The sequence below is a fragment of the Solenopsis invicta genome, chromosome 10 (genome assembly GCF_016802725.1).
Source record: "Solenopsis invicta isolate M01_SB chromosome 10, UNIL_Sinv_3.0, whole genome shotgun sequence".
Classification (NCBI taxonomy): domain Eukaryota; kingdom Metazoa; phylum Arthropoda; class Insecta; order Hymenoptera; family Formicidae; genus Solenopsis; species Solenopsis invicta.
Genome location: NC_052673.1, coordinates 3,095,979 through 3,117,037, shown reverse-complemented (window position 1 = coordinate 3,117,037; position 21,059 = coordinate 3,095,979). Strand labels below are relative to the sequence as shown.

The following is a 21,059-nucleotide window of genomic DNA, read 5'->3' as shown; positions in this document are numbered from 1 at the left end:
TCATACAAATCGTGCATAATATTTACGCATTGATTTTCATAAATATGAAAATATTTTAAATCATTGAAGATACATCTGTCCTTTACTCCAAAATCTTTGTTTTCCAAATGAAATACATATTGATCTTGTGATCTTATTAGTTTTGATTGCTCTGTGATCAATTGTTTTGTTACAGTTTTGTCTGCTAAGCAAAATCTGCAATAATAATTAGAAGAAAAATTTTTGATTAACCCAAGTATTGAACTCCTAAATTATCGCTTATTACAAAAGATATTATAAAATATACATGCTTTTTATAATTTTCTACGTATAAACTATCTTTCTCCAGAACTTTTAATTTATTTAACAAATGCTTTAAAATAGTACCATTTCCATAAAGGCATCTGTCTGTACTATAAAATAATGTAGAGATAAATACATTTTCTAAGCGACTACTATATTTTAGTGGGATACTATAGTAAAAACACCCAATTTTATAATAACCAGCATGACTTTCAAATGGATTAAAACTTCAAAATCATCAAAATATAGATTTAATGGTAAAATTATCTTATTAGAAGTTGTAATTGTTTTTATGGATTTCCACAAAGAGTCATGTACCATATTTTTATAAAATTCTGAATCATTAATCTCCAAATGTTTCTGATAATCCAAAATTTGTTGTAAAACATTGGGCAGTGTAAAAAATTGCTGTAATTGAGTTTGGATCGGAGTATAACAACAAATTCTATCTTTTACTCAATCTTTTATTTTAATTGATATTCTATTATGATGTCTGGATTCATCAGGTGAAGTGGCTATAATAGTCTGTGATGGCTTAAGAAAATACTTTAAATTAAAAAAAAATTCTCTTTTATACTCTGTATTAAAATTATTAAAATATTCAGAAATTATTTTAAAAGAACTTATAACTTCATTCAAATCACAATTTAAAATAACTTATTCAAGTCAATTTAATGATTTCGAACAACAAAAATTTTGAATCATTTCTATAATTTTTTGAATATCAGATTTTGTTAAAGAAAAATTATCATATAATTGAGCAACTAAATGTTAAATTGTTATAGCAATTTGTTTAAGAAACGATGTAATATTCTTTAATGTATATTTTGCATTTTCTGAAGAAGATTCTGTCTCAAAACATAATGTTGTATCCGAGTTGGGAATAGAAGTATTAGGAATGGAAGTATTAGAAATGGGCACTTGTATTGTGATTGGAATAGGTACGTACTACCAGTTTTTTTTTCATGTAACAAATCCATGAGTTAAAATATGTTTTGCAAAATTGTCTATTCTATGAAATGATCTAAGACAATTATTAATATGGCAAATAAAAATATCTTTTTTGTGAACGTATTTTAAATAAAATGTATATTTTTCAATATGATTAAAATTAATACCACAATCAGGACAATTCAATTTTAATAATGCAATTTCTTGGCTGTTTAAAAATCAAATTATTGATCAAATTTTATATTTAGAATAATATCTTGAATATTAGGATATTTTTTAAACTTTTTCTTTGGCTGTTAAAGATCATTATTTCTATAAGTTCATAATTATGTTTGCTTTGTGGAGGATAGCTAATACCCATAACGTGAAAAATTTTGAGCAATAAATCTAATACTTTAAGACAATTTTCGTATTCGTACTTCATTTATGACAATAAAACTTTTATGAATATCAGTGTATGTTGGACCTTTGACTAAAATAAAATGGTTGTAAAGGTAGGTTCCGTTTTTTTGCTCGTTTGTTTTTTTTGCAAATCAATTTCGGCTTTAATATCAGCTGCACTCTGATACGATAAGAAACATTCAAATATTCGCTTAAATATTATTTCAGAGAACAAAATAATTTTCAGTAATATCTGACAATACTCATAATTGCGTGAATTATAATAAAATCTATACATTCTTGGATCGAAAATTTCCAATGCTTTTTGTTTATTACAAGTCTTCTCTTTGGTGGCAAAATATGACTCAATAGTATGATTTGTTTCATTACTTTGGAATCTAGAATAGAAAATGAATATCTCACTGTATAGTCGTGAGCTAAAAGATTGCAACACATTTTCTTCGATGGTTTTTGGAATGTAAACTTGCTCATCGATAGGCGAACGTAATTGGTTGGATCCACAGGTAAGAACCAATGACGTTCGCCGTTCGATGAGCAAGTCTACATTTCAAAAACAATCGAGGAAAATGTGTTGCAACCTTTTAGCTCACGACTGTACATAGTTAAATTCGATGATCATTATCTTGACTCAATTATTAACATTTACCCTAGGCCCTCGAAACTTGAAGGGCCTCGCACATGAAATGCATAACATAACATAAGCACAACATAAGACCGACAGACCAATGAAAATGTTATGTAAATCAATATGGCGACTTTATCCTGGATGCTCATTGGCCCATCGGTCTTATGTTGTGCTTATGTTATGTTATGTATTTTATGTGCAAGGCCCTTAAGGCCGCGACACAGACTTTTGCATAGCTGCATAACCGTATGCATAAGGAAGATGATTGGTTCGTTAGCACATGCATAAGGAAATAGACCAATCAATTTTTTTATGCATACGGTTATGCAGCTATGCAAAAAGGGTCTCGCACATAAAATGCGTAACATAACAAAGCATAACATAAGACCGATGAACCAATGAGCATACAGCATAAAGTCACCATATTGATTTACATAAGATTCCCATTGGTCCAGAGGCCTTATGCTACGCTTATGCTCTGTTATGCATTTCATGTGCGAGGCCCTTTAACGCGTTTCATGCGCAACTCGAAACGCACGCTTTGTTGCACTAAAGCGGCGTCTACAATGGGGTCGTAAGGTCGCAGGAGTGGTCGTAAATTCAAATGAAGTTTCTGATCCCATTGACCCTAGAATATACCCGAGTGATGAATTTCGGAGTACTCGTACATCCTGCCCTGCGTCAACACTGTATAGGTTCACGAAGGCACCGAATATCACGCACAGCATGTTTCTCTACATCCCAGTCTATATATTCGTATAGAATTCAGCAATTTTCCATATATGGCTACAACCATAGTTATCAAAGTGTCATGCCTCAGTGCCCCCAGAACTATCATAAATATCAGAAATTCATCCAACTTTATTTTGGGACGCTTTCTATAGGTCTCCAAGCGGATCCGAGCGATGAATTTCAGGGCGCTCATAAGCAGTGTTGCTAGATGGGTCGCTTTTTTTGCACATGCGCATAAAACTCAGCCTCAGTAAAGTATTATAACCATACGGAAAAGGGTACTACTAGAGCCTGTCTTTCAATAATAATAAAAAAAAGCTTCTTAAAAAGAAAAAATATTAGTTATTTAGACATTAATAAGATTTACATGCACGTGCCCAAAAATAATTATAAAAAAATTAAATAATTGATGTACAAAATAATTTACACTATTAAGATTAGATTCTAAAACGTTCCTTTAGAAAAAAATTTTACTTGAAATATATAATACACGTAACGTATACTATACTATTTTGAGTAAAATTTTTCTCGAAAGGAATGTTTTGAAATATAGCTTACATTTAACCTTTGCAGCAACAGTTTGCCAAGATTTCCCACCTATACATATGTATTACTATACGGTACTGTATTAAATGCCTCTACTGTTGCGCATGCGCGAAAAAAGCGACCCATCTAGCAACACTGCTCATAAGTCTGCCCCGCATCAGCACTAATAAGCTTACGAACGCACCGGGCATTATGTTCAGCATGTTGCAACCGAGGATCACAGTGGCGCTGGAGAGGCTTGGCCGTGCAGCAACACCGGATCGGCTTCTGATTGAGCAGCAAAAGTTGGACAGGGTCGACTCAGACAAGGAAGGCGAGCTCCTGAGCGGACAACCGATAGAGGTGGTCTCCAATCGAGGGAATATCCCGGGGAGTGGTAGCAGCCTCGAGGAACCTAGGAGGGCGCCAACGAGGTCACCGCAGAGCAACAACATCAATTAAAATTAAGATGAACCAAGTATCGCTTACATGATTATAGCCATAAGGCAGAACATTTTCATTTATTCCATTACTAGAGTAACGCTATTAATTTATACCAACTTTATGTTTAACAAATTTTATGTTATTTTATCATAGTCTAATCTTATTTCATTAGCCATAAAGGGCGTTAAAGCAATAATAAGCAGTTTTATATTTTGCGCCAAAAAATGGCGTATATACGAAAATGAGAAAGAAGCATTAGGCGCATGCGTAAAAACAGGGAAGCAGGAAAAGATAATAAAACATGAGTTAGTCGGTGAAGACCAGAGTCGTCAAACTCCCGTGTTATTTTTTCGTCTAGTATTTCAGCGCCATCTAATAGTTTACCCTCTATAAGTGTGAACTACAAGGTAAAACAGCATGAATAGTCGATAAAAATGCATGGCATTTTTACCCTTTTTTGTTATTAAAATTATAAAAATTATTAGTGAATCAGGTAAAATTAAAAACACGTAATAAATTTATAAATACATTTTATTTATATAGTATAATAATTCAAAAAGAAAAAGAATTAACGTATTCCTTAAAAAGAAATCTAACCAAAATCTTTATGAAAATTATGAGATAACATAATGCATTTTGTACAAACCAGCGACTTGGGTATGTCAATTTAAATATACTTGACTGTTTATATTTTTATTTAATTCGTGTAACTTTAGTCCTTTCTCTCTCTCTCTCTCTTAGGTAAAACTAAAAAAACTACTCTTAAAGCCCCACTGAGTATTTCCGGAATATTCTCTTTTCTGCGTCCTCGTTTCGCCTTGGCGTGTCATCGCGTGGGTTCTCCGTCGACAGGCTGTTATTACCATGCTGCAGTACCAAATGTAATAATACGTCCAGCTCTGCAAAAAGAAAACACAAATTAATAAAAATTTATGATCCAGACAGACACGTAATGTGTCATGGAAAACATGGAATATTTTGTAGTTTTCAACCAAATTATATTTGAAAATTTTGAATATCCTTCTTTGTATTCTCAAAATGACAAATTCATTAAGCTCTCAATTTTCTTTATTATTATTAAAGACAAAATTGTATTTTAAAAAATTGTATTTTATAACACAATTACGTAATCTGTTGCGAATTCTACCTACTTCTTAATCTCGTTGATTCATGAATCTCCATGTCCCAATTATCGCTGTCTCTGGTAGTTTTAATCATGGGCCAATTATCACTGTCTCTGGTAGCTTCGATCATGGGCCGATCCGATGTTAAAATCTCCGCTAAGTATTACGCTCACATTATATTTAGGATTCTGTCAACATATTCCAAGATTGTTAGTAAATTGTAATATATGTAACATATACTCTTAGATAAATCGTGCAATTTAACTTACCTTTCCTTTCCAAAGATACTATGCTGATTGTATATTTAATCATATAGACATTGGAACATTTATCTATATTCTAGATTCGGGTTTCATTTTCTTTCCATATTTGTTTGACATTCTCGCAGCTATTTTATACATGAAATTATCAGAGTGGACATTGATTTTTCGGCACAGAATATTATTCATAAATTTGCACCAAGCTTTGAGAAATTCTTCTGCGGTTATCAATATTAATGTTTCTTTTAAGTGTGTACATTGTACGGAACACGTAAGAAAACATTGATTTTCTAGAATTTTTCTTGTTTTTTCTAGTATTTTAATTTTATGGCATATCTCAGGAAATTGCTGCTCTAAAATTTCGATAGCCTTTTCAATTTCAATTAAAGTTTGTGCGTTTGTATGATTCTTGGCACATTTCTCACATTGCGCAACAAGTTCTTTGCGTCTAATAATGTCAATGATTTTTTTTTCGTTAAGTAATTTCTCATTTATATCACTTCTTGGTATTGCTGACTCATTACATTCTACTTCTTCATATTGTGTGTTTTCAGAATCGTTCATTTCTTTCATTGTCTGAGACAGATTCATCAAATGAGTCAAAGCCAATGTCGAGCCTTCTGTAGTATCTTTACAGTTAGCTCCGATGGAATGTTTGGAAGATAAATTACAAATAAGTAATGTTTTAAATCCACCTTCAAATTGTTCGCAACTTGGATTTCTGTTAGCAAATCCGTTGCTTCTTATCTGGCTGAAAAAATTTTCAGCCGGGTCTTGGTTCAAAAATTTTAAATTGAGCGATTCAAATTTAGCAGCACGAAGTGTTTTCCATATTTCTTGTGTGCCTTTCATAGTCCAAATCCAGTTTTTTAAATTAGGTGCAGTCTTACTAGGAATTTTTTTAGTCAGTTTTTCAACGTAACGCATATTTTTGATTTTTTTACAGGCTTCTTGCCAAAATGCACAGTGTCCACTAGTAGCCGTTATTATACTACTTAATCCTTGCTGATGTTTGCCATTGAATGAATCAAATAAATCATTCATAAATCTGACAAATTCGCAAGTTGTGGATGCACTTTTGGACATAATCATGTCTCCTTGTTGTGTTGGGACAACTCCTGCAACAAACAAAATACAGACAAAATTATTCTTAGATATTTTTGATATTATTTTAAAATTTACTTATAGTTATTTATTCATATACTTATTTACCTCCATTTACATTTAATATAACATCCATAAAATTTGACACTGTGCGACTAAATACTTGAGTTGCGTATTTAACCCTCATTTTGGGGATTAGCTTGGGAATAATGTGCTTCTCAGTTATTTTCTCCATTTGTCGGTATCTCATAAGAGAATTTTTATCAATGTCGTACGCTTTTTGAATATCATCCCAAGATGCGTATTTTTTGTTTAAAGCACACGATATTCTTGTGTCAGTATCTAAATCCTTTGTGAGAAGATTATTTCTGGTACCCTTTATCAAGTGTACGTAATCATACACAGGTATTACTTTATGGTTTTTTATCATAAAACTATTACCTGAAACAAACGAAAATATTCAAAGTCTTTATTACATATTAGAAACAAATTTAATAAAAATCATAAATATGGAGCGATATAAGTAATAGAAAAGTGTACATTGTCTTGTAAATTATGTACTTACTTGTAGGTAAATTCTTCATAATGCGAATTTTATTGGAATCAGAAATTAAACTGTTAATTGCAGCCATATTGGTACCACCCTGATCGCATACAACAGCCACAGGTATTAATCCCGATGCAGAAATGTTCACTAGCCATTGTTTCACGCATCGAATGAGTTGATGCGTTTTTGTAGTGCTCTCACAAAAACCGTATCCCAAAGGCATCTTGTTTCCAGATTTAAGACACCGAAGATAGAAAACTATAGCATGGTCAGCAATTTTTCTTGTTCTTCTCATTCCCCAGTCCTCAAAGCCAATGATTCGATCTTGCTTTTTATTGTAGTATAAAGCTGGTTGTAATGAAATTTCGTCCCAAATGAGAGCAACATATTTGTCTCTGCTGTCTTTCGGATCCAACGCTATTTGTTCCAGATACTTTACTATTAAACGAGTACATCCAGCTCTAATAGGAATGTTGTTCAGTTGTGAATTCAAGGTGGAAATAGATGGGCAACTTAAATATTTACTTAAAAAAGTATAGCATGCACGGGATCTCTTATATATATTTATGCAAAATATTTTATCCTCAATAGTATATCTTCGGGCCTGAAGAAAAAGATTTTATCAAACTGATCAAATTTATAATAAAACGTGTGTGTGTATACAAATTATAATAAAACATTATTAGGTAAAGGAACATGAAAGGATATTAGCTGTTATACTGAATGTTAAGTACCTGAACAGGAACGTCATTATTCCTTAAAATCATATTGACGAATTTCTCTTTCACAGTATTACTTGCGTTTGTATGTGTGAAAGAAATTGTGCCTTTGTTTTTTTTATAATTTATTGCAAGACGCTTCAAGTCTCTATTTTTACGTCTCAATTTTACGTTCATAATATGCAATGACTTTGCTCTCGGACTGAGATGAACAACACGTGTAATATGTCGTAAATTTGGTCTTCTTCCTTTGGATGTATTTGCGAACTGTGTTTCCAAATTTTGTATCCTCTTCTCAAACATTTGGTTTAACGATGCTTGTTCATTTTGCAACAGACCGTCATGATGCACTAATAATTCATTGTGCTGTTGCAATGTTCTTTCCATGTCTATTACACGTTGACCAATGTGTGGTTGTTCAATTTGTGGTTGCTCAATCTGTGGCTGTTCACTTTGCGGCTGTTCAATATCTGCCTGTTCAATCTGTGGTGGTACGGATTGCACATTATTATCCGTTGCAATATTGTCCACATCATTATTTTCCATTATCAAAGCAGGTACTGCTGTTTTCAGCAGAAATCGGTTACGTTGAGAGCAGCTATAATCTTTCTCCGAGAAATGCTTATGGCATACTTTATATTTTTGCAATTCATTAGCACAATAATTCTGCAAGTCATACAATTTCAAATTTTTTATCCATGCTGAGCATCTTTCTGCATCTTTGGGAAATTTATGCGAAGGAACTTTAACACCTGACTTGCAGTTAGGAACGCAACAAGCTTTCACCATTTTTCTAAAGACAAAAGATATAAATTTTTTTATAAATAAACAATAAAAAAATCAATTAGTGCAGAAGAAGAATGGTTTTATATACTCTATATAATTTTCAATATATAATAAATTCAACAAAATTATGCATGATGACTTACCCAATTTTTTTCTGTATCTGGTTCCACAGCTATTAGTTATCCAAGTAGATATTAGGTATCTCCAAAATAAGATTCCCTGAAGAATCTTTGTACTCCAAGATCCAAAAATCTAAAGAATCAAATTCATATATTTCTTTTTAAACATATATGACTAAAATTAACATATGCATGAATAAAAATGTTAAAAATATGAAGAAATTTATGTATGAAAATACTAAAAATACTAAAAATCAACTAATAAATAATTAAGACATAATTCGCTCGTGTCAAAATCAACAAATACAAATATGTAACCTATTCTTTAAATTAATCCATTTGCTCATTTATACTTACCGATGTCGTTAACAATCGTTAATAATCGTTAACGCTCAATTCGATTCAGTCGATTTCAATACACCAGTAACTGCCAGGGCAATTAAAAACACCACGTTACACTGCACAACACAACACAACCGCACTGCACAATGATTCCAAACAATTCCAAATGATCCCAAATGATCCCGCATGGCACCGCATGGCCGGATACGTAGTTCACAATTATAGAGGGTAAACTATTAGATGGCGCTGAAATACTAGACGAAATTTTCCCATAAGAGTTCATTGGGCCTGGTGAAGACCCGAGGTGATAAGAGGTCGATGTCTTCGGACATCAGAGAGGGTGGTGCAATAATTGTATCAGCGGGCAAAAATCGCGCAACGTCAATATAATGTATTTTATTTGGTATTACGTTAAGAAAGAACTGTAAGAAATTCAATATAATCAAGAAAAGGAAAGTTGTTTAAATTTATTATTTGTGATTTGTGTGATTGAGTAATAAACGATAATTTTGTAAACGAACTGTGAAAAAGTGACTTGCGCACCAACCCAAACGCGTCCCTTATACGCGGAACAGACGGTGAAACTTACAATCGCGCGAAGTGAACATTAATAACGTGCGTAAAACAAAATTAACAATCAACGGTCAATCAACGAAATTATAACTGCCGCGAGACGCGGTTACGACGACGGTTGATGACAGGCAAAAGCTGGCCAATCAGCGTCCAGAAAACGGAAGAAGAAAGAAAGATGGCGAAAATCGAGAATCATCCTTGGTAATTAGCAGGTAAAATTACATGGCGACCGTGAAGGAACGAGTAAATATAAATTTTATTGTTGATCAGACTTTTATTTTATACAATGTTCCTCTACAGCCTAATCTACACGTTCGTACAGCATTTGACAAACTATTCGCATGTAACTGTACCTATTAAGATCTATTGTTACACGATACTTGAAGTTATTAATACTACTGGAAATTCGCCAAAATTTATGTTGGACGCTTCCTACAAATCTCAGCGCACACAAGTGATGAGTTTCGGAACGGTTGCACATGCCCGTTTCCACGAACTTAGGAATAGAGGGACGAAGCATAAAGCCCTACTTTAGGCAAGAGGGGGTGTTCTCTCAAGCATGCAGGGGAAACCGTTCTCCGCCATCTTGGTTTCAAAAAACTTATACATAGATACGTGTCAGTGACATCCCGTTTGCGCTGGTTAGTGTGACAGCTATAAAGTTAGGTTAGATAGTCGAACTCATTCGTCTTATTTATCAACGTTAATTCACTTTAAAATAAAAATGCATAGTACCAGGATGTTTCACGACAAATTCTTTAGACAGATACAAAAATTAATTTCAGAAAGTATTGCAACAAAATATAAAAATTAGTTTCCACAGGAAAAAAATTATATTAAACTTATTAATACGTAATATTTTATTTTTATAAATATAAAAAAATATTTTCTTTGTTGATACAATTAATGTATGTGTTTGTTGATACTTTATTTATTTAAAGCAAAAAAAATTATTTTAAATTATTTTTATTTTATTATAGTTTATTTTTTAGTTCGTTTTTATATGCAAAATATTATTTAATATGTTTGTTCTACTAGCTTATTACATTGCTAAACGTATTATATGTTATTAAATATTTAAAGAAAAATTTAATGTAAAAGATTAACAAAATTTTAAACTTTATTATTCTGTACTATTTATTTCACACATACACTGTACATGTTTTAATGTGTGCGATCTTTGAAACCAACATGGCGCCCCTTCCCCGCTGCGAACGTGCCATACCCTGTAGGTTATGCATCGTCCCTCTATTCCTAAGTCCGTGCCCGTTTCGCACCGACGCTACATGGATTTACGAACGTATCGAATATATGTTCAACATGCTCCTCTCCAGTCTAATCTGCATGTTCGCACAGCATTCGACAAATTATCCGCATGTGGGTGCACCTGTTAAGGTCTATTGTTACAGGATACTTAAAGTTATTAATACTACTGGAAATTCGCCTAGGTTTATTTGGAACGTTTCCCACGAGACTTAGAACGCGCACAAGTTATGAGTTTCAGAACGTTCGCAAATGCCCGCTTCGCATCGACGCTACATAGATTTACGAACACATTGAACACACGTTCAACATACTTCCCTCCAGCCTAATCCGCAAGTACGCAAAGCGTTCGACAAATTATCCACATATAACTACACCCATAAAGATCTATGTCACATGATACTTAAAATTATTAATATTATTAGAAATTCCTCCAGGTTTATTTGGAACGCTTTCTATAGATCTTTGAGAGTACTCGAGTGATGGGTTTCGGAACTCTCATACCAGTCCGCCTTAAACCGACGTTACATAAGTTAGTGAACCCGCCGGATTTCAGTGTTTATTACACTTTTCTTTAACCTAAATTGGACGCCCACGTAAAACTCCTCAATTTATATGTATATATAATGGTCTTTCAAACCCTCATGTTAAAGAACATCTTACCCTGCGTTAGCACGTCAGCAATAAAAAAAGAAAAAAGAAATCAACTCGACGTGTTTTTATCTAACATCTACACAATTTGGATTTCAAATACCACAGATATATAATTTACCACATGTTGTCTTGTAAATGTAGTGCAACCAATAGTAGACTCAATTATGTCGCGTTACCTCTAAAATTACAAGTACTACATACATACGTAGGAATGGCGATCTTAACATACGCGCGCCTAGGGATTACCCAGCCGCCACACTAGTTGGAGAAAGGGCGAGCGCCGAGCGGGGGCGTGCGAGTCGCGTGCGAAGAGAGTTAGTTGAGGAACAACCGCTGTAGCGGGTAACGGGCGAGCACGTGTGTTAATAAGCGAGCAAACCACTTTAATGTTATTTCTTTTGATATATATTATACTAAATCGCACACACCTGTGTTTTCCCGCACCCAACCCTACATACATGTATATATGTTCCAGCAGTTTTTAATGATATTTTGCAATGTTGAGGCCACAAGCAATCCAACGCCCAGTGGCATTTGCAGGCTGAGTACTTTATACTATCACCCTTAACATTGATAAACATTAAATGCTGATTTATAAAGAAATCGGACTGCTCCTACTCTACAAAATGTATATAACACAACTCACTCTTAATCTTATGCTGTTTTCTTATTTGTTAGTTTAATGTACCAAGAATTTTCGATATCTACTTTATATCTTTATACGTTACAGCATTACTTGTACCTTATGTGGTCGATAGTCTGTACCAAGATACTACCAGTCTTAGTGTAACCGCAAAGATTCCCTTAAGATTTAAAATCAGCATTAACTAAACAGATATTACAACATTCCAGCGATTCCCACGCTGAGTTTTAGCCTAAATGTAACCTAGCAATCTTGTATATAAGCGCGTTACTATCAAGCTTGCTTTATTACGATTGTTCTATAATAATAACAATATCATACATATAATCCACACTCGCAATTTCTTCGCAATCCCGCAATTGTAATATCTACTCAACCACATACCGTTTATCCGGGCATGTATTCCGCAATTTAACATCTTAATTACCCAGATAGCAAAATGCCAGCAGCTTGCCGTCAGTTTGCCAACAAATTTGATCACGAATTAACAGCAGATTTCAAGCTGCTGCTTCCTTATTAAGCATAGTTTCTAACGGCACAATTTGTCAACATAGAACGACGATAGAAACGCAGCAATAATCGAGCATTATCTGCTGCAACGTCGTGACAACAAATACATAGTAAATATCGATCACAGTCTGCAATATCAGGAATTAACAGCAGAAAGACAACAAAAATACAGCATTAAACGATGCCACGTTATAAAAGCAGAACCGCGGCAAAGATGCAGCACGATATGTCTCATTAAGTACTGAGAGCAAAAATACAGCAAAAATCGAGCACGACGTGCCGTCATGGCGTGACGAGGAAAACGCGGCAGATATGAAACGCGATTTGCTTTATCAGTTGTTGATTGCAAAACTGTTGCAGAAATCGAGCACAGTGTGCCGTCACGACATGACAGCTAAAACGCGACAGATATAGAACACGATTTGATTAATCAGTAATAGACGGCAAAATCGCAACAGATATCGAACACAAGTTGCTGTCAGAAGTAATTGCAAAAATGAAGCAAAAATTGAGCAAGAAATGACGTATTAATAGCTTTTAATTAAAATTTAACCTTAATTAGGAATTAGGGAAATAAATATAAATGTTTCTTATGTGAAAGGATTTTTATATGTATATATATATATATATATATTTATTTATTTATATATTCTCAAAAATATATAAACATAATTTATTACATTTAATTTGAATAAAATATGCATCACAATAATCTTACCGACGAGATACATATAATTATTACTGATGAGGTACATATTACAAAAACACATTGCAATAATATAATATTGTACAATATATTACAATAACCTATCTTAATAACATATCTTAAGACAGGGGCCTTATTCTTGAAAACATGCGAATAATTTGTACATACGAAAATGGCAAAATAATCATTGGGAGAATGCCATTGAATAATTCCATTTGCTATTCTGCCACTTTGGTATACGAAAATTATTCGAATGTTTTCATGAATAGGGCCCCAGAATTGACTCCTAATAGTCTGTTTACAATGCGCACAGTAAACCTTCCAGCGAGAGACACGAAAAGACAGTGCAACACATACTACGATTTACGCTTCACCATTAATCGGATTTAATAATAATTGTAGTTATAAAACTGACCAATCACGAGTATTCCTTTGAAGAATGGAATGACTGTAATTGGGCAATTTTATAACTACGAATGTTGATAAACCCGATTAATGACGCGTAAGGGTTGGTTTATAATAGCCGTTACCGTAAGAAATTCACCAATCGTAGTAGATTATTCTTCTATAAATCGACTATGATTGGTTAATTTCTCATGGTTACGGCTATTATAAAACAACTATAAATGTAGCAACAGTGATTCATTTCATCCTTACTTAATATTAACAAACAACAAGGATAAAATAATTCACTGTCAGAACTGTGCCGCTTAATGAGCTTTCTACAATAAGCTATTAGTCGGTGTCATAAGTCGTAAGCCGTAAAACCTGGTTTATGCAGACTGTAACCGCTAACTTATGCCGGAATCTGTAAGAAATTGACCAATCATAATCGATTTATAGAAGATTAATCGACTATGATTGCTTAATTTCTTACAGATTCCGGCATAAGTTAGTGGTTACGGCCTGCATAAACCAGGCTTAAGAATTGATCAATCACAGTTGAATATTCTCTTCATATTCGACTGTGATTAGTCAATTTTTATGGCTTACAACTTATGCCATCGACTAATGGCTTATTGTAGGACTCATAATGACAAGTTTAATGACGCCATATGCTAAAATCGTTCAATTAGAATTTAGAAATAGAGCATGTTTTAGAGCATTATTAATCCAACTCGGGTTGGGTTAAAACCCGCTGCAATCGAAAACGCTATTAGCATTTTCAATTATTTTTAGATATTTCCGTGTTTCATGAGCGGAAGCTTACAGCGGAACAGAACAACGCGATCAATTACAACCGCAGAAAAGAAAACCAAGCAATTATTGTACAATTGTGATTGGTTACGCTATTCCTGTAAATTTCCGCTCGTGACACATTAGCCTCAGTGGCCGGTATTCATAGTCGATTCTTATTTCAAGATTATCTTAAGTAATGTCTTAAGATGCTGATACAGCTTTCTGATTGATTGATGACACCTTAAGATGATACTTAAGACGATCTTAAATATAGGAACGGACTATGAATACCGGCCAGTGATTGGTTCTACTTTTTCTTATTGTGAATGCGCTCTAATGCGTTCTATGCGCTGAGGTGACACATGTGTGAGCCACTATTTACATGAGTGATCTTCGGTGATTCTGTGCGTGCGGAAGTTTATGTTAGGTTAGATGTTACTTGAGGCTGCGTGCATCCAGAATTTAAATACTGCACCTGTAAAAAGAAGGATATTGGGTAAGTAAATTGAGAAAAGCTTTCCAGCAAGTGACAGCGGCTGAATTCAGAGAATTCGCACGTTATCAGGAGTGCGTTCAGAATAAACGTCCGGGTGCAACCAGGTATCATTTTCTCCTTGTTTAATATTCAATAAACAAGAAGAATAAAATGATCTCTGGGTGCAACCGGACGTTCGTTCTGAACGCAGTCCAGCGCTCTCTCCAAAGCCAGCTAGGGTGCCTAAAATTTACAAATCAAAACATTATAGCAAGAAAGTTCTTGAAAAATTAAGTAAAATATTATTATTTGTACAGTTTTATTTCATGCTGTAGATACAACGAAGCTAGTCAATCGCAGACCTTAGACGATTGCGCGTCATGCAGTTATAAATATTATCGAGTGACTCACGGAGTGTCTAAACGTAATACTTTGCAAGTTGGGTAAGTTAATATTTTTTTAAAAATTTGCAAATAACTTGATTTTCGAAAAAATTCCTTAATATTAAATTTTTAATTTCGGGACATCCTGCACATAAAAAATAGAAATTTTTATTTAAACGTCATTTTTATTTAAACTCACCATTTTTTTCTATGTTCCACAATAAGATGAAGTTAATTTGTAGCTATTTTTTTAGTCTCTCGCTACCCTCTCTCTGTACTTCATCTTCCTACTGCACAAACGCCATTAAAAGATATGCAGAACTGCGTGCATCTCCAGAGTGAGGAAACAGCATCTATAACTGAGAAAATAAGGTATGAATTATTTTGTTACTTAAGTTATTAAGAAGATGTTAAGAAGAAATTCCTTTTATACGTAACTTCTGTGATACACATTGCAACCGCAAATAACATACAGCGTTTAATCATCACAGCTCGTGATTTTATTACATTCTTTATTCTTTTTTTTTTAGTGGACGTAGAGGTAGCACGCTAACCCACAAGTGGAACCCACGAACTTGCAGTATCTTTGCGTAGCATTTCCGTACATCCCCCATCCTCTTAAGAGATTAGGGGTTCAGGACTACGCACTTCCCGGAACGTCTTCGAAGCAGCCTCTGTAATTGAGAAAGAAACAATAAGGTAAATTACTATTTTTTATTACTCAAATTTAATGCTACGAATGTGCTACAGTACATTCAGAAATTTTGTGTGTGTGTGTGTGTGTGTGTATGTGTATACATACATACATACAAAATTTCCTATAATTCTTTACAAACATATATATATATGTATATATATATATATATGTTTGTAAAGAATTGTCGCTAAAGAGTTACAGAATAGGCCTACTGAAAAAAATTTTTTATATACAATTATATTTAATTATACATAAAGCATACATAATTATAAATAATTATATGTATATAAAAATGTATTCCCGGGTAGTCATTACCCAAACTTTTGTGTATGAAAAAAGAAAAAATATTTTACTTACATGAATTAATCCTCTTCATCATGTGAGCTTATAATAGATTCTGCATCATCTTCTTCTACTGCATTTTCTAGATCGTCGTCGCGCGAGTCTTTCCAAAAATCGCGTTCTGTTCTGGCACGTTGTTGCCTGTCACGCTGTACGTGGGTAGCCATCCTGTGTCTTTGTTTCGCCGAACGCAAAGCCTCTCTCGCGTACGCTTGGAATTCTGCTCGAGTCGGTCTATTGAAATGTCGACTGTTGCAAGCAGCATCTACATGCCCGTGAGGAAAAGAAGAAAGTATGATTATTAGAGCGAAATAAGTTGTGTGCGTGCGTGTGCGTGTGTGCGCTTGTGTCATATACACGGTTGGATAAGTTGATATTTTTTTAAAGTTAAATTTAATGGCATATTAAATTAACACAAGCACTCATATCGTACCCCTTCATTTTATAGAATACCCTCACTACAGCTTTGCTCGCACAAGTACACGGTTATTGGTAGACTCGTGCTGTAGTCAGAGGTATTCTATAAGTTTGGCATTCCGCTCTTATCGCCGTATACGGTCAAAGTTGAGAAAACTCTACTGTACTACCCAACCCTGATCGTGTGTGTATATGCGGACGTACAAATTCTTTATATTATTAAAATTAATTAATACACATTCAAAGGGTCTAGCCGGATAAACATGTGAATAAGCATTGAACTTGAGAAGATCAGATCAGGGTTAGGATCTTAATTTCAGATAGGAAGAAAAAAATTTTTCATCAAGTTTCGGCCCTTTATCCCTATTATTTATTCCTTTGGAGCGTTTAACGTGTTTTTCAGTTTTTAATTTTTTTTCTGCTCTTCTAGTTAAGTGATTCGTATGGTAAAAATTTATAATATAAATATCATTAACATACATTTTAACATCATGAATATATAAAATATATAATTAAAAAACTTTTGAATTTTTTTAAATATGAAGACAAGCTTTCAGAGAAACCAAAATATTTGTTAAAATATATGTTGATGACAATTATATTGTAAATTTCTTCCATGAAAATCGCTTAACTACAAGAGCAGAAAAAAATGAAAAACTGAAAAACACGTAAAACTCTTCAGAAAAATAAATAATATGATAGAGGGCTGAAACTTGGTGAAAAATTTTTTTCTTTCTATCTCAAATTTGGGTTCTAGCCTCGATCTGACCCCCTCAAGTGCAACTTTCACATGCTTATTCAGCTCGACCCTTTGTGATATTACCTATTATATTAAACTTTGAGATGAGACTAAGTTTAAAGAAAATAGAATAAGTTAGAGTCGTACCATAAATTGCCATTATTATACGCGTCTTGTATAAGGGCTGTAGACCCTGTTTAGAGCCAAACCAGGTGTATGCCACCATTAAACCGTCTTTGATCTCTTCTTTAAAGGACATATTAATTGCTTCCTTTACCGCAAATCCTCCCACATATTGAAGATAATTCACCTATGTTACAACACGACACGTTAATTATTGTTTAATTGCTGAAAAGATATGTGCGAGGATAACTCTAATAATTAGTCGTACTCTAAAATTGTGGCTATAATATTATAACATTGATTTATAAGCACATAATTATTCATTTTGACTGAGAGATAGACAAACATTTTTTGCTCTAAAGACATTAATAAATTTGTAAAACATTTAATCAAGTATGCATCGAGAGAAAAGACTTTTTCATACAAATACATTTAACAATATTACTTTCTTATGTAAACTGTTAAATTGACGTTTTAAATAATTTTTGTAATCACTTTGTAACGCGGTTATTTATCAAGTCATTCTCCTGTAGTACTAATTTATTCTCTCGATATGTAATTGTTGCTATTGTAAATTGAAAATTATTTTATATGTTATTGTTTTTTCGTAGACTTACAACTTCGTCGTATTTTTCCTCGTCAATCGATTCAAAGGTTTGCATCTCTATCTTAGTTGAAATTGGCAAACATTTTGGCTTTTGTAATGCGCGTCGTCGGTTTTCTCTCACCTGTACACATTTATGAATACGTTCCATAGTGCTATTCAACTTTCTGTAAATAAAATATAAATGTACAATTAAATATATGTAAAGTAAATTTAATAAAATCTTTTTTACATTACATACGCATATAGATATGTATGTACTACCTCAATTCCATGTCTATACGATCCAATCGTTCCTGAGTGCTATAAAAGTTATACTTAAATTAAAAAACAGTAAACGCGTATATTTTAAAAGATGTTCAGCTTATCGAACGTATTAATTCCCTGTAAGATAGAACGACATAAAATCTCAACCGGAAAGAAGAGTTCCCAAGTCTGTAGAAATTTTCTATCCTGCAGCAAATTTACACGTTTGATAAATTTGTCGTACGACAAATGATATCTCAGCCTTAGACTCACCGATGCTCAATATTATTTCGTTCTGCTTGCGCTCTATATCCTGCTGTTGCCTCTACCGATTCGCCTATATTTGAATAAGGAAGCTGAAACTTATTATAAGCATTAATAATATTGTCAAACGCATTATGTTCACTCGGTATGAATGTTGTCGTAGGTCTGTGTTGTGCATAAGGAGTGTTGTTTGTAGAGTACGATATTGGATGTGGTTCTGCATTACTTGTTGATGGTGTGTGTAAAGGATACTGATAATCAATTTGTTCCACTTGATGTACCTGAGTAGATGTTAGCATAGGTGTTTGCGGTTTATTATGTATTTGAGAATTTGTGTTATTGTATTGTGTTGTTAATATATTATGAAGATTATGTTGTGTGTTAACGTCATTAATAGTCGAGGAATTGTCCTGTATAGTTCCTCTTAACTCCCTCATATCTTCTTCCATCGTTGTCGCCGTATCTATCTCCTGCCCGCCAGTTTTAGATGTCTTGCTGAAGGGAGCTTCTTCAGAAGACGTAGTCTGGTACCTCGATGGTTTTACTATCGGTCTTTTTGGACGGCTTTCTTTCAATGTAGTGGACATCCTTAAATACATTTTTAATATATACATAATAATTATGTAAGATAATTGAAGGGTTTTTCTGCGCGAGCGTGCGACAGTGTACTTTTTAAGTGTACATTTTTTAACAACAATACAATAACACAATGAATACAATGAAGATAATGAACTTTATAGTTAATTACGACAATTAACTTTAGAGTTTATTTTCTCCAACCATCAAAAGCAATTTATACTTAATACTTTAATTATATTTTATATAATTGGAATGTGAATTTTAACTTTTATTATGTATTAAAGCAGCTACTATATATTGAGAAGTTTGCGTATTATTTTCGTCATCACTACTGTCATCATGAAATCTATGATTCCAGAGAGGCATCCTGTAACATTTCACACGTATTTCACTGATGTGAACGGAAAAAATGTCGGAACTCAATTCAGAACATTTAAAGATACCTAACGCAGAAGATGAAATACCAATATCATAAAAGTCATGTACTTGTAAAAATTTATTTACTACCAAATAATAAGAATCATTGGCCATAAAAATATTAATAATGGTGCAAATAGATCCGTCATTCAAAATGCAACAGTTATCACGTTTGTCTAAAGTGAACAAAATTCCTTTAAATGTAATTTTACGGTACTGAGAAGGATTATAATCGAGATTACGTGGCAGAGGACCTGAATTATGCTTCATGGATACAGCAATATTAGAATTGTTGTTGCCACGATCAATAATTTCATGTGCTTCCATTTCAGCAATTCTGTTTGCAAATTGTTGAAGAGGAAGGCCAGGTTTCCTGTACAATTTTCTAAATACTGTCATGTTATTTTCGTATGGAAAAGCAGAAAATGAATCGAGAGGACCTAATTGTCGCACGTCATTAGTAAGATGAATGAGACCGTGTACATTGTACGAATTAAATGTTGGACCATAAAAATTTTCCGATCTAATAACAAATTTTTGCAGTGCACAATCTGCGAATTTCAAATACGCTTCCGATGGTGATGTGGAAGCTAAAATTCTTATTGCTGCATGCAAAAATAAGAAATGTACGTACATTTCCTGTTTCAATATACCGTTTGTTACAACTGGACCTGTATATAATAAAAATTGACGAAACTCTGTCGCTTTATATTTTATACACGCATTGAGTGATCTAGGCCGTCTGACAAAATCGGATGGACAGTAAGTTGCAAGTGTCTCCAATTGTTTAGACATAGAAAGAATAGCTCTTGCTGATAATTTTGAAACTCGTGAATATTTTCCATGTACCCATGCAATTAATAATTTTTTCATGACTCCTAGGCATACGAGATGCATATATTCAAACGGAACCTGTGTAACCATTCCTATTGGTAACGCCGACAACGGACTCTTGCCATCTTTATGATGATCCTCATCTAAACACGCGACATATTCCTCATTTGTGCGAAGAGAATGATTAACACCACGAAAAATATAACGGCTATCACATCGTATACCACAAATTTTACATTTGGAGCATGGTTAGCTGGATGTATGGCCTCGATGGTTGAGAATGAAAGCACGAGCAGGCGCGTCAGCTATAAAACATCTAAGACGGATTGCTATTTTGCTACCACGGCAAGATACACCCCCCTTATTCAATATTCTTTCAATATCTGCGACAAATTTAAAAATAAATAAATTTGGATCATTTGGTTTTGTAGAACCCTTATATATTCCTA

At 33.6% G+C, this 21,059-nt stretch overlaps 2 protein-coding genes across 2 annotated transcripts; both read right to left on the bottom strand.

Annotated features, from left to right (window-relative positions):
* Positions 1-4,474: 4,474 nt before the first annotated feature.
* LOC120358811 lies at positions 4,475-7,724 on the bottom strand. Its single transcript, XM_039454293.1, has 5 exons — positions 7,015-7,724; positions 6,558-6,890; positions 5,355-6,463; positions 5,113-5,273; positions 4,475-4,860 (listed from the first exon to the last, which is right to left on the bottom strand). The coding sequence occupies exons 1-3, from the start codon at positions 7,289-7,291 to the stop codon at positions 5,418-5,420; spliced, it is 1,656 nt and encodes a 551-aa protein (XP_039310227.1). The 5' UTR covers positions 7,292-7,724; the 3' UTR covers positions 4,475-4,860; positions 5,113-5,273; positions 5,355-5,417.
* LOC105205070 lies at positions 4,475-9,247 on the bottom strand. Its single transcript, XM_039454294.1, has 4 exons — positions 8,978-9,247; positions 8,645-8,753; positions 7,731-8,508; positions 4,475-4,828 (listed from the first exon to the last, which is right to left on the bottom strand). The coding sequence occupies exons 3-4, from the start codon at positions 8,502-8,504 to the stop codon at positions 4,724-4,726; spliced, it is 879 nt and encodes a 292-aa protein (XP_039310228.1). The 5' UTR covers positions 8,505-8,508; positions 8,645-8,753; positions 8,978-9,247; the 3' UTR covers positions 4,475-4,723.
* Positions 9,248-21,059: the final 11,812 nt, after the last annotated feature.